At 40.0% G+C, this 12,909-nt stretch overlaps 1 protein-coding gene and 1 long non-coding RNA gene across 2 annotated transcripts; both read left to right on the forward strand.

Annotated features, from left to right (window-relative positions):
* Positions 1-555: 555 nt before the first annotated feature.
* LOC113172103 lies at positions 556-7,329 on the forward strand. Its single transcript, XR_003299733.2, has 3 exons — positions 556-677; positions 988-1,071; positions 7,137-7,329. It is a non-coding gene; the product is annotated as an uncharacterized LOC113172103 (long non-coding RNA).
* Positions 7,330-7,443: 114 nt separating this feature from the next.
* On the forward strand, positions 7,444-9,255 carry si:ch73-170d6.2. The gene has a single exon (XM_026374854.2). The coding sequence runs from the start codon at positions 7,555-7,557 to the stop codon at positions 9,202-9,204; it is 1,650 nt and encodes a 549-aa protein (XP_026230639.1). The 5' UTR covers positions 7,444-7,554; the 3' UTR covers positions 9,205-9,255.
* Positions 9,256-12,909: the final 3,654 nt, after the last annotated feature.

Below are 12,909 nucleotides of genomic sequence, written 5' to 3' on the forward strand. Positions count from 1 at the left end.
GAAGAGTTGTTTCCATTCAGAGTGGCATATTTGTGCTTCTACCATCAAATGAAATAATACTGAGTTCATCATTTCCTGAGTAATGTGATTTATTCAGTAATAGTTATAAGTTCATGCACAAAGTGAAGTCACGCCCACTCACAGGTGTGTGAGCTTATAAAGGAGCTACAAAAAGGAAACTGAAGCCCAAGCCTCGTCTTTCCTCATCAGAGACAACCTGCTCGGTAAGTTGCTGAACACACTGAACAGTTACTGAGTTCATTTACTTTATCTGTTGTTTCAATGGTTGTCGAGCTGAATGATGCTTCAGTTCTGACACCAGAACAAAGCTGACAGCCGGGAACTTTAATTTAACCCTGAATTTCTAAACCAACAGGTCGACTTTCAGACTATTTAAATGAGTAAAGAGCAGAATAGTTTATTGTTGTGTGAAGCTTAAATCCATTAAATTAATATTTTATCTGCAAAATAACAAACAATAACTAATGCATCACACAACTAAGGTACGACAGCATCTGCTTCTCACTTTATCTGTCTATAAGTCACTTTTACTAGTAATTGTTGTCTCACTGTTTCAGAGGGCGAGAAAAGTAAAACCAGAGAGCTCACAGTGAGTCGTTCTCTTTTCCTGGAGGATCCAATATCTGAATGGGTGGGTTTGGCTTTTTGGGATCCAGGTAAATTAATTTCCTCATCTCTTGTTTCAGAGTTTGTTGTGCTGAAGGTATTAATGAACTAATGTTCATGAAAATCTTAGCAATATGGATGTTGTCATTGTTTTGCTCAGATTTCAGTTTGAGAAGTTTAAGAAAACGTATAAAATCAGAGTTCATCCTAATGCAAAAATAAGCATCATTTATTTTAATTATTACTTATTGTGTATTTGACAAAATCATGATTTGTTATTTTAAAATGTGCTTCATGTTTCCTATCAGCTGCTGACTTTCTCCAGCACTTTGTTACAGACATTCTCAAATGTTGTTGCAGACTCTACAAACACTGGTCGTGTAGGTTCTGACTCTTTCTGCACTTCAACACAATCAGCAGCTTGAGAATCCAACACAACCAACTGTGAGTAAAATATAAAATGTTCTAAGTAACAGGAGCTTGTAATATCCTCTGTTCTTTGCTTAATTTAGAGGCTGCCACTGTTGATTCTTTTAATATTGGAGCATTTTATTGATTATTCCATTTATATTAATCAACTAATAGGCAAAGAAATAATTTAGTTTTATAAGAACAACAGTAAATATAACAAATATTTTCAACTATTTACTGTGTATGTAATATTTTATTTATTAACAATAGTATCAAAAACATGTTTAGTGCATCTAAACTTTACATTCAGAACATTTTCAAAAAGCAAATAATAATAGTTACAAAAGGAATGCCTTAAAATTATTACTGTACTTCAGAATTACACATTTCAACCACAGATAGAATGTCAGATGTTAATGTCTTGAAGGCTTTGAGCCTTTTGTAGGAGGCAAAAACAAGTGGAAATAAACTATTGGAACAATGCAGTTTTACAATTTTACAAACGTACACATACTAATCTTGGACCTGACCTGTACACTAACGGTTAAGTTATTATTATTACTCACTAACTTTAATCCAGGTTGTATTTATAACCAACAGATGTCTGATACTGTTCGTTCACAACATCCTCTCTCAGCTCCAGTTGTTGTTTCATGAACAAAGTGACACAGAGAAAATCAATCCTCTGTCTCCAAACACCCAGCAGCTGTCAGTCAGCTGCTCTGTCCACTATAATTCTACATAAACTTTATTTCAATTCAATTCAATTCAATTTTATTTGTATAGCGCCAATTTACAACAGAAGTTATCTCAAGGCACTTTACAGTGTAAGGTTTAAGACCTTACAGAAAATATTTATACAAAAAATTATAGAGAAAACCCAACAATCCCATTTGAGCAAGCTTTAGGCAACAGTGGAGAGGAAAAACTCCCTTTAGAGGAAGAAACCTCCAGCAGAACCAGGCTCATAGTGGGCGGCCATCTGCCTCGACCGGTTGGGGTGAGTGGAAAGAGAAGAGAGAAAAGAACAGCAGGCAATAAGACAACAACAAGCATCAAGAACATTGGGCAGATGAACTGGATTCTGGAGATGTACAGCTCCAGGCCGAGGATACCTGCAGAAAAGTACAGAGAGAGGGAGACAGAGAGGAGGAAACACAACTACAAGAGAGAAGACACAAAGTTAATGACATGAAATGGTAGAATTTGCATTGATACAGGAGAAAGGAGAGAGGAGAGGAGCTCAGTTTATCAGTAGAGGTCCCCCAGCAGACTAACCTATATCAGCATAACTAAGAGATGGTTCAGAGTCACCTGATCCATCTCTAACTATAAGCTTTATAAAAAAGGAAAGTTTTAAGTCTAGTCTTTAATGTGGAGAGGGTGTCTGCCTCCAGAACCTGAACTGGGAGCTGGTTCCACAGGAGAGGGGCTTGGTAGCTAAAGGCTCTGCCTCCCATTGTACATTTGGAAACTCTAGGAACCACAAGTAAACCTGGAGTCTGAGAACGGAGAGTTCTGCTTGGAAGATAAGGAACTATGAGGTCTTTAAGATAAGATGGAGCCTGATTATTAAGGGATTTATAAGTGAGAAGAAGAATTTTAAATTAAATTCTGGATTTAACAGGGAGCCAATGGAGAGAAGCCAACGTAGGAGAAATATGATCTCTCTTGCTAATTCCAGTCAGAACTCTGGCTGCAGCATTTTGGATTAACTGGAGGCTCTTTAATGAGTTATTGGGACATCCCATTAATAAGGAATTACAATAGTCCAGTCTGGAAGTAACAAATACATGGACTAGTTTTTCAGCATCACTTTGGGACAGGATGCTCCTAATTTTAGCAATGTTTCTTAGGTGAAAAAAGTCAGTTCTAGAGATTTCTTTTATGTATGAAGTGAAGGAGGTATCCTGATCAAAGATAACTCTGAGATTTCTTACAGTATTACTTGAGGCCAGAACTAAGTCATCAATGGTGAGAATGTGTTTAGACATAGTGTCTCTGAGATTTTTAGGCCCAAACAGTATAACCTCTGTCTTGTCCGGATTTAGGAGAAGGAAATTGGAGGTCATCCAGGCCTTTATGTCTTTTAAGCAGCTTGAAGTTTGACTAATTGATTAGTTTCTCCTGGTTTCATAGATAAATATAGCTGGGTATCATCTGCATAACAATGGAAATTTATAGAGTGTTTCCTAATAATATTGCCTAAAGGGGACATATATAACGTGAAAAGAATCGGTCCAAGCACAGATCCCTGTGGAACTCCATAGCTGACTTTGCTGTGCATGGAAGACTCATCATTAACGTGTACAAACTGAAATCTATCCGATAGATGCGATTTAAACCACTCTAGTGCTGTTCCTTTCCAGTCTGTGTAATAAAATGTTGTGATCTATAGTGTCGAATGCAGCACTAAGATCTAACAAGACGAGTATAGAGAGTAGTCCATTGTCTGATGCTAATAGAAGATCATTAGTGACCTTTACCAGTGCTGTTTCTGTACTATGATGTACTCTAAATCCTGACTGGAAATCTTCATACAAGTTATTGCTACGCAGGTGGTCGTACAATTGCTTAGAAACTATCTTTTCAAGGATTTTAGAGATAAAGGGCAGATTGGATATTGGTCTATAATTCGCTAAGACCCCTGAGTCCAGAGTAGGCTTTTTGAGTAGGGGCTTGACTACAGCAACCTTAAAAGCCTGTGGTACGTAGCCTATTTGTAAAGACAGATTGATCTGATCTAATATGGACGTGCTGATCAAAGGTAAGACATCCTTGAGGAGTCTAGTCGAGATGGGATCTAAGAGACATGTTGATGGTTTAGAGGAATTAATTACTGAAATTAATTCAGAATGATCTACAGGGAGGAAGCAGTCTAAGTACGAGCGTGGATCTAGAGTTGTTGTACAATCCATGCTGTATGCAGGGAGGATCTGATCAATTTTTTCTCTAATAGTTATGATTTTATTTGTAAAGAAATTCATGAAGTCATTGCTGCTGAGAGTTGAGGGAATACTAGGGTCAACCGAGCTATGACTCTTTGTCAGCCTGGCTACAGTGCTGAAAAGAAACATAGGGTTGTTCTTATTTGCTTCTATTAATGAGGAGTAATATGAAGTTCTAGCTTTACGCAGGGCTTTTTTATATATTATTAAACTTTCTTTCCAGGCTAGGCAATATTCATCTAATTTGGTGGAATGCCACCTCCTTTCCAACTTACGTGATTTCTGCTTTAAGCTACGGATTTGTGAATTGTACCATGGAACTAACTTCCTCTGACTCACTAGTTTCTTTTTCAGAGGAGCAACAGTATCAAGTATTGTTCCAAGTGAAGCACCAGTACTATTAACAAGATAGTCCACTTGTGCTGGAGTAACGTTGAAATAACTGCCTTCCTCTGTGTTGGTACATGGCTCTGAAATAAAAGATGGAATCAGTTCCTTAAATTTGTCAACAGTATTTTCACATAAACATCTACTGTAGTGAATCTTATCTGTAGGTTTAGTAAAGTCTGGTAATGTAAATTCAAATGTAATTAAGAAATGGTCAGATAAAAGAGGGTTTTGGGGAAAAACTATTAACTGATCAACTTTCACACCGTATGTCAGAATAAGATCAAGGGTGTAGTTAAAACAGCGAGTGGGTTTATTTACATTTAGAGTCTAATAGTGAATTAAAGTCAGTGTTGAGGCAGTTATCATCAACATCTACATGGATATTGAAGTCACCCACTATAATGACTTTATCTGCACTAAGAACTAAATCAGATAGAAACTCTGAGAATTCAGTTAAAAACTCAGAGTAAGGGACAGGAGGACGGTACACAATAACAAACAGGACTGGTTTTTGATTTTTCCAGTTAGGATCAGAGAGGCTAAGAGTGAGGCTCTCAAATGAATTCAAACTATGTTTAGGTCTGGGGTTGATTAACAAACTTGAGTGGAAGATTGCTGCTACTCCTCCACCCCGACCTGTGCATCTAGGAACATGATAATTAACATGACTTGAGGGGGTCGACTCATTCAGAGAGACATATTCATCCTGCTGCAGCCAGGTTTCAGTAAGACAGAATAAGTCTATTTGATGGTCAATTATCAAATCATTTACTAACAGGGATTTAGACGAGAGAGATCTGATATTTAAAAGTCCACATTTGATTGTTGTCTTGTTATTTTGTTCTAAGAGAGGAGTCGTCTTTATTTTTATTAGGTTTTTATGAATTACTCCTCTTGTGTTAGTTTTAGATATAAATAATTTAGGTACTCGGGGAGCAGACACTGTCTCTATGGGGTTATAGTAGTTTTTGGGGGGTGACGGCTGTAAGGAAGCTGCAGAGAGGTGTGTAAGACTGCGTCTCTGCGTCCTGGGCTCCACTCTGACATGTCAGGGTTTAGGTCGTCTAATAAACTCTGTCATATTCCTAGAGAGTTGAGACGCACCATCTAAAGTGGGATGGATGCCGTCTCTTCTAATCAGCCCAGGTTTAGTCTCTGTAGCCCACGTTGTTAGCGGGACACCACTTAGACAGCCAGAGGTTGAATGACGTCATGCGGCTAAACATGACGTCACTGGTCAGATTGGGAAGGGGTCCAGAGAAAACTACGGAGTCCGACATCGTCTTAGCAAAGTTACACACTGATTCCACGTTAATTTTAGTGACTTCCGATTGGCGTAATCGGGCGTCATTAACTCCTGTGTGAATTATTATCTTACTATATTTACGTTTATCCTTACACAGGAGTTTTAAATAGGACTCGACGTCGCCCGCTCTGGCCCCAGGAATACACTTGACTATGGCCGCTGGAGTCTCTAACTTCACGTTTCTGACTATAGAGCTGCCAATAACCAGAGTGGGTTTCTCAGCAGGTGAGTTGCTGAGTGGGGAAAACCGGTTGGAAACGTGAACCTGGTCGTGGTGAACCTTGGGCGAGTGTCTAGGGTTATGCTTCCTACGAACCGTCACCCAGCCGGCCTGACTTCCCGGCTGCTCGGGAACTGCCGGGGGACAGCTAATAGGAGCTATGCTAGCTGGCTCCACACCGACTACCGGGACCTGGCTAGCTGGCTTGTTTTCCACGGTGCGGAGCCGAGTCTCCAAATCAGTCAGCCTCGCCTCCAAAGCTGCAAATAAACTACATTTATTACAAATTCCCTTCTCACTAAAGGAGGCAGAGGAAAAACTAAACATGTGACACACCGAGCAAGAGAGAGCAGGAGGAGAAGAGGGAGAAGAAGAAGAGGGAGAAGCAGCCATGGCTAACAGAGTTAAGCTAGCAGACCTCACAACACAAGAAAACAAGAGTAATAAGTATTATGAATGGTCCTTAAGCAACACAGATGTATGTTATAACTCTTACGCCAGTAGTGCTTTTTACTAACACTATGAATTAGTTTAAAGTTTGTTAAAGTTAGCGAAACAAACAGAGCAACTGAAAAGCGAGTCAGTGTCGACAACAGGAAGAGATACGATACGAAACACCACCTACCGTAGGAGGAGCAGCCAATCAGTAAGAGACGGAAAACAGCCTCTTTTCATTGACTTCCTGCCACATTTAGTCCATTTTGACCCTGATGCATCTCATCATGTTTTTCTTCTCAGTGTAAATTATTCATGAGGATTCATGTACCTTATAACAAATTAAGGTTAATCACCTTGTGTTGGGTCCATTCTGAGGAGCTGGATGTTTTCTGCTCAGATGCTGAAGCTTCGACTTTGTGTTATTGTGGTAGTTTAGTTCAGTTTTACAGTAAACACACTGTACAGAGTTTTGGGTTTTAAGAATATGCATCAGATTTTTTGTGTTTCATGTTGAATTTTAATAAAACTTAAAGCTGCCGTCTTGGCTAAACCCAGAGGAACTACCTGTTTCAATAAATTAAAAATAAAACTAACTAAAGACTTAGTTATGACGCTGTGACAAACATGCACAGTGTCATGCAGTTAGTTTGTGTAATGAACATTTTACAAAATCATAAAACTATCACTGACAGGTGTGAACAGCTGTTTGTTCCATCACTGCTCAGTAAAACACTTTTTAATAAATAACAAAGTACAAAATAATTAAAATAACATGATATTCTGTCCTGTTTTCCAGACTGAACCAGTGTGATTCTGTGCAGCATTTTTACAGATGACAGATAATATTTAAGGTAACTAATAATGTCTGTATGTAAATATTAAAGTACAAAACAGAACACAGTAATACTTTTAGAGGAACTTTGTTTATTCGTATTTTAGTAGTAATGGTCTCATTCTGAGCATCTTTGTGAAATAACAACACATCTGTTTGAGAAAAGTCAACAACAAAGTTTTTTTTGTCTATTTCTACCAGATTCATTGCTGCTGATTCAAACTGTAGAATGATAGTTTAATTTTCAATATATTTCAATATGTGCAGATTCACCACAACAGAAGCAGCATCAGCATCACAGTGGAGGACGTTCTCTGACCACAGAAAGACACACAGAGCTTGTTCTTGTCAAATACTCCAGTTGTTTCTTCCCTTTACCGTGATGTTTTCTAAAGCTTCAAACAGCAGTAAACGACTTGCTGATGCTGTTAAAGATAAAAGCAAACTGCTGGAACCTCAGACAGGACCTCTTCCTGTTTATAGAATTCCATTGAAAGATGAACACATCAGTGTATCTGGGTGCAGGCGTTTTAGTTTTGGTAAAGAGTCCTTTAAACTGAATCGCACCATCATGGTTCTTGGAGCAACTGGTGCTGGGAAGTCAACTCTCATCAATGGGATGATCAATTATGTTCTAGGTGTCGAATGGAAGGATTCATATCGGTTCAAGTTAGTTAATGAGGATCAGTTAAAATCACAAACTGAAAACCAGACGTCTGAAGTTACTGTGTATAAAATCAACCATCAGGAGGGATTTAAAGTAGATTACTCACTGACCATCGTTGACACTCCAGGGTTTGGAGATACAAGAGGCATAGACAGAGACAGGATGATCGTAGAACAGCTTCGTAATCTCTTCTCTTCTGACGATGGCGTCAGTGAAATTGATGCTGTGTGTTTTGTAGTTCAGTCGTCTTTAGCTCGACTCACACCAACACAGAAATATGTGTTTGATTCAATTCTCTCCATCTTTGGTAAAGATGTGGCAGAAAACATCAGAGTTCTGGTGACTTTCGCAGATGGTCAACGTCCTCCTGTTCTAGAGGCGATCAATGTTTCAGGTGTCCCATGTCCTAAAACAAAAGACGGTCTGCCAGTTCACTTCAAATTCAATAACTCAGCTCTGTTTGCTGAAAGCAGATCAGGTGCAAACAACACGAGTGAGGATGATGAAGATGAAAACTTTGATCAGATGTTTTGGAACATGGGAACAAAAAGCATGAAGAGATTCTTTGTTGCTCTCAATCAAATAAAAACCAAAAGCCTGAAACTGACAAACGAGGTTCTCAGAGAAAGACAAGAGCTGGAGGTTTCAGTTGAGAATTTACAGAAGCAGGTTAAAGTTGGGTTAGTGAAGCTTGAGGAGATAAGAGAGACACGAGAAATAGTTAAAGAACACGAAGCAGAGATCAGCAGAAATGAGAAGTTTGAGATTGAAGTCACTGTCACAAAACCTAATAAGGTGGATATTTGTGGTTCTGGAAACTATGCCAACAACTGTCAGACGTGTCATGTGACCTGTCACTATCCCTGTTGGAGAGCCAATGATAATGATAAAAGAAACTGTTGTACAATAGATAATTATGGATACTGTAAACAGTGCCCAGGGAAATGTTATTGGAATGTACATTTTAATCAGAAGTACAGATGGGAATATGAGGAAGTTAAAGAAAAGAGAAAAGTGGAAGAGCTGAAAGAAAAATACCTAAAAGCTACAGAGGCGAAGGCACCTGTTCAGGTGTTGATTGACAAACTGAAGGATGAATATAAGAAGGTGCAGGATGAGGTGAAGAAACTGATAGAGAGGTCTATCAAGTGTCTAAACAGACTTAAAGAGATCGCTCTGAAGCCAAATCCTCTGTCCACTCCTGAGTACATCGATATGCTGATTGAGGGAGAGAAACATGAGCTAAAGCCAGGCTGGAAGAAACGAGTTCAGTCTCTTAAGGACATGAGAGAAAAAGCTGAGTTCATGAGTAAAGTAGACAGAGGAGAGGAACTCCTACATCAGGTATATTCCACAAAAATTTAAAGAGGTCCAGTTAATATACATACAATATAATATTTTTGGAAGCAAAGGTCCAGAAGATTATAATGTCTAACTATTTACTGTGATATATTATCAAGTAGCCTGCGTGTAATCAGTACTTGACTGTCAAATCAAATTAATTCAGTACAATTCAAAAACCTTTTGACAAATTTATTGTTATGTAACATCAAAGTGAACTGGTGGACTGGTCATACTGAGCTCTGAGACTAGAAACTTTCTGTGATCACACTTCAGATTTCAGTGGGTATGTTTGTTCAAAACCTTTGTGTTTGGTCTCATGATGACGTTTGACAAGACAGTTTTCTCCCAGTGGGTAATATGACCAAAAAGGAGTCCGAATTAAAAACTCTTTGCTGTCTCACCGTCCTTTTATCAACTTTCTCCTCTCTGTCGTCTGTATCTCTCTCCTCTCTGTCGTCTGTCTCTCTCTCCTCTCTGTCGTCTGTATCTCTCTCCTCTCTGTCGTCTGTCTCTCTCTCCTCTCTGTCGTCTGTCCCTCTCCTCTCTGTCGTCTGTATCTCTCTCCTCTCTGTCGTCTGTATCTCTCTCCTCTCTGTCGTCTGTCTCTCTCTCCTCTCTGTCGTCTGTCTCTCTCTCCTCTCTGTCGTCTGTCTCTCTCCTCTCTGTCGTCTGTATCTCTCTTCTCTGTCGTCTGTCTCTCTCTCCTCTCTGTCGTCTGTATCTCTCTCCTCTCTGTCGTCTGTCTCTCTCTCCTCTCTGTCGTCTGTCTCTCTCCTCTCTGTCGTCTGTCTCTCTCCTCTCTGTCGTCTGTCTCTCTCCTCTCTGTCGTCTGTCTCTCTCTCCTCTCTGTCGTCTGTATCTCTCTCCTCTCTGTCGTCTGTCTCTCTCCTCTCTGTCGTCTGTCTCTCTCCTCTCTGTCGTCTGTCTCTCTCTCCTCTCTGTCGTCTGTCTCTCTCCTCTCTGTCGTCTGTATCTCTCTCCTCTCTGTCGTCTGTCTCCCTGTCCTCTCTGTCGTCTGTCTCTCTCTCCTCTCTCGTCTGTCTCTCCTCTCTGTCGTCTGTCTCTCTCTCCTCTCTGTCGTCTGTCTCTCTCTCCTCTCTGTCGTCTGTCTCTCTCTCCTCTGTCGTCTGTCTCTCTCCTCTCTGTCGTCTGTCTCTCTCTCCTCTCTGTCGTCTGTATCTCTCTCCTCTCTGTCGTCTGTCTCTCTCTCCTCTCTGTCGTCTGTATCTCTCCTCTCTGTCGTCTGTCTCTCTCTCCTCTCTGTCGTCTGTCTCTCTCCTCTCTGTCGTCTGTCTCTCTCTCCTCTCTGTCGTCTGTCTCTCTCCTCTCTGTCGTCTGTCTCTCTCCTCTCTGTCGTCTGTCTCTCTCTCCTCTCTGTCGTCTGTCTCTCTCCTCTCTGTCGTCTGTCTCTCTCTCCTCTCTGTCGTCTGTCTCTCTCCTCTCTGTCGTCTGTCTCTCTCTCCTCTCTGTCGTCTGTCTCTCTCCTCTCTGTCGTCTGTCTCTCTCCTCTCTGTCTCTGTCTCTCTCCTCTCTGCGTCTGTCTCTCTCCTCTCTGTCGTCTGTCCTCTATCCTCTCTGTCGTCTGTCTCTCTCCTCTCTGTCGTCGGCTCTCTCCTCTCTGTCGTCTGTCTCTCTCTCCTCTCTGTCGTCTGTCTCTCTCCTCTCTGTCGTCTGTCTCTCTCTCCTCTCTGTCGTCTGTCTCTCTCTCTCTCTGTCGTCTGTCTCTCTCCTCTCTGTGTCTGTCTCTCTCTCCTCTCTGTGTCTGTTCTCTCCCTCTGTCGTCTGTCTCTCCCTCCTCTCTGTCGGTCTGTCTCTCTACTCTCCTGTCGGTCTGTCTCTCTCCCTCTCTGTGTCTTGTCGTCCTTGTATCTCTCCTCCTCCTGTCGTCTGTCTCTCTCTCCTCTCTGTCCCCGTCTGTCTCTCTCTCCTCTCTGTCGTCTGTACTCTCTCTCCTCTGTCGTCTGTCCTCTCTCATCCTCTCTGTCGTCTGTCTCTCTCCTCTCTGTCGTCTGTCTCTCTCCTCTCGTTCGTCTGTATCTCTCCTCTCCTGTCGTCTGTAGCTCTCCTCTCTGTCGTCGGTATCTCTCTCCTCTCTGTCGTCTGTCTCTCTCTCCTCTCTGGTCGGTCTGATCCTCTCTCCTCTCTGGTCGTCTTGTCTCTCTCTCCTCTGCTGTCTCTGTCCTCTCTCCTCCTCTCTGTCGTCTGTCTCTCTCCTCTCTGTCGTCTGTATCCCTCCTCTCTGTCGTCTGTTAGTGACCCCTGCTCTACAGAGTTCATACGTAGGGTCAAACAAAACAGACAAAGAAAAACCGAATCAACCAAGACCAAGAGAACACTGAGACAAACCAACACACAGGCTGAGACACTGACACTTATACTGACATCTACCAAAATAAGGAAGTCATTGATACTGAGACAAAGACCAATAAAAAGGTGACTCTCACTCAGACCAAGACGAGGTCAATATATATATATATATATATATATATATATATATATGTATATAGTAGGAATAATATAATATACATCTATAACATATTAAAGTTCATTATATTCTGCTTTTTTCATGCTTTTCTTCTGTAAATTCTAAATTAAGAATTTACATTGATATTATTGCAACCTCTGCAACATTTAATGAGAAATAAGATCAACAAATATCTTTTGCTTCCTGGTTAAATAATAAATAATTTTCCTTAAAGGATTTTTGCATGTTGTTAAGATTGTTTAACATATGTATGAAATTATGATCTTCTGATACTGAAACTATTATTCTTAAAGATTTAAACCTGCAGTTTATGCATCTAATAAATGTCTTCAAAAGTTATTGAAATGTACTGAATTATATTTCATTGTTTTACGTAGTAAAGTTTTATTTCTCTTGCATGATGGAGAAACTATGTCATAATAAATGTGTGTATTGTTGTTGATCTCTTAGGCCACATTTACTTTACAGGCCTCAATGCTCAATTCAGATCTTTTTATGATCATAGTTCATATTCATGTCTACAAGTGACATATATCCAGCTCTGCTAAATGTGCGGATTTAACTAAAATGTTAGTGGCATGTGTACAAACACAATAACAACTAAATCTCACTATTTATCAAAAACTCCTTGGTTACATGTTTGTTTGTTTGTATTTTATTCACATTATATTTGTTAATACTCCTGATTTAGATGAAGATCAGAACACATTTTAGGACAAATTCATGCTGAAAACCATGAATTGTTTGCATACTTCTTCTCGCCACTGTACAAAGGTGGCACAGCTCTAATTTGGTTTGAACGTTTTGGACCTATCCATCATGGATTATGTCTCTAGTTTTGGAGAAAGTTGTGATGATTGATCTTAAGCTATTTAAATAAAAACTACCAGACTCTCTCACACACAGTTTATAGTTTGTGTGTGTCCACAGGGTGGAAGCACAGCTTCAGTTATGATGATACACTGTACTGTAATCAGCATCAATATGTATAAGTCAACATCTAAAATAGAACTGATAAACCAGCTGGTTATGAAAGAGAAACTCTTTCTGTAAAACATTTGAACTTCGATTTGAAGATTTAGGCACAAAACAGTATAAAAGTCAAGTAACCTACTGGTGATGTTTCCTTTAGAAACCTCAAGGTTCACATATTAACATGATCCAGTCTGTGTAAAGTGGTTTTAAATATAATCAGTGAGTTTGTCTCTTACAGACTGAACAAATGTGTAATTATCTACACA

Source organism: Anabas testudineus, chromosome 17 (genome assembly GCF_900324465.2).
Source record: "Anabas testudineus chromosome 17, fAnaTes1.2, whole genome shotgun sequence".
Lineage (NCBI taxonomy): Eukaryota > Metazoa > Chordata > Actinopteri > Anabantiformes > Anabantidae > Anabas > Anabas testudineus.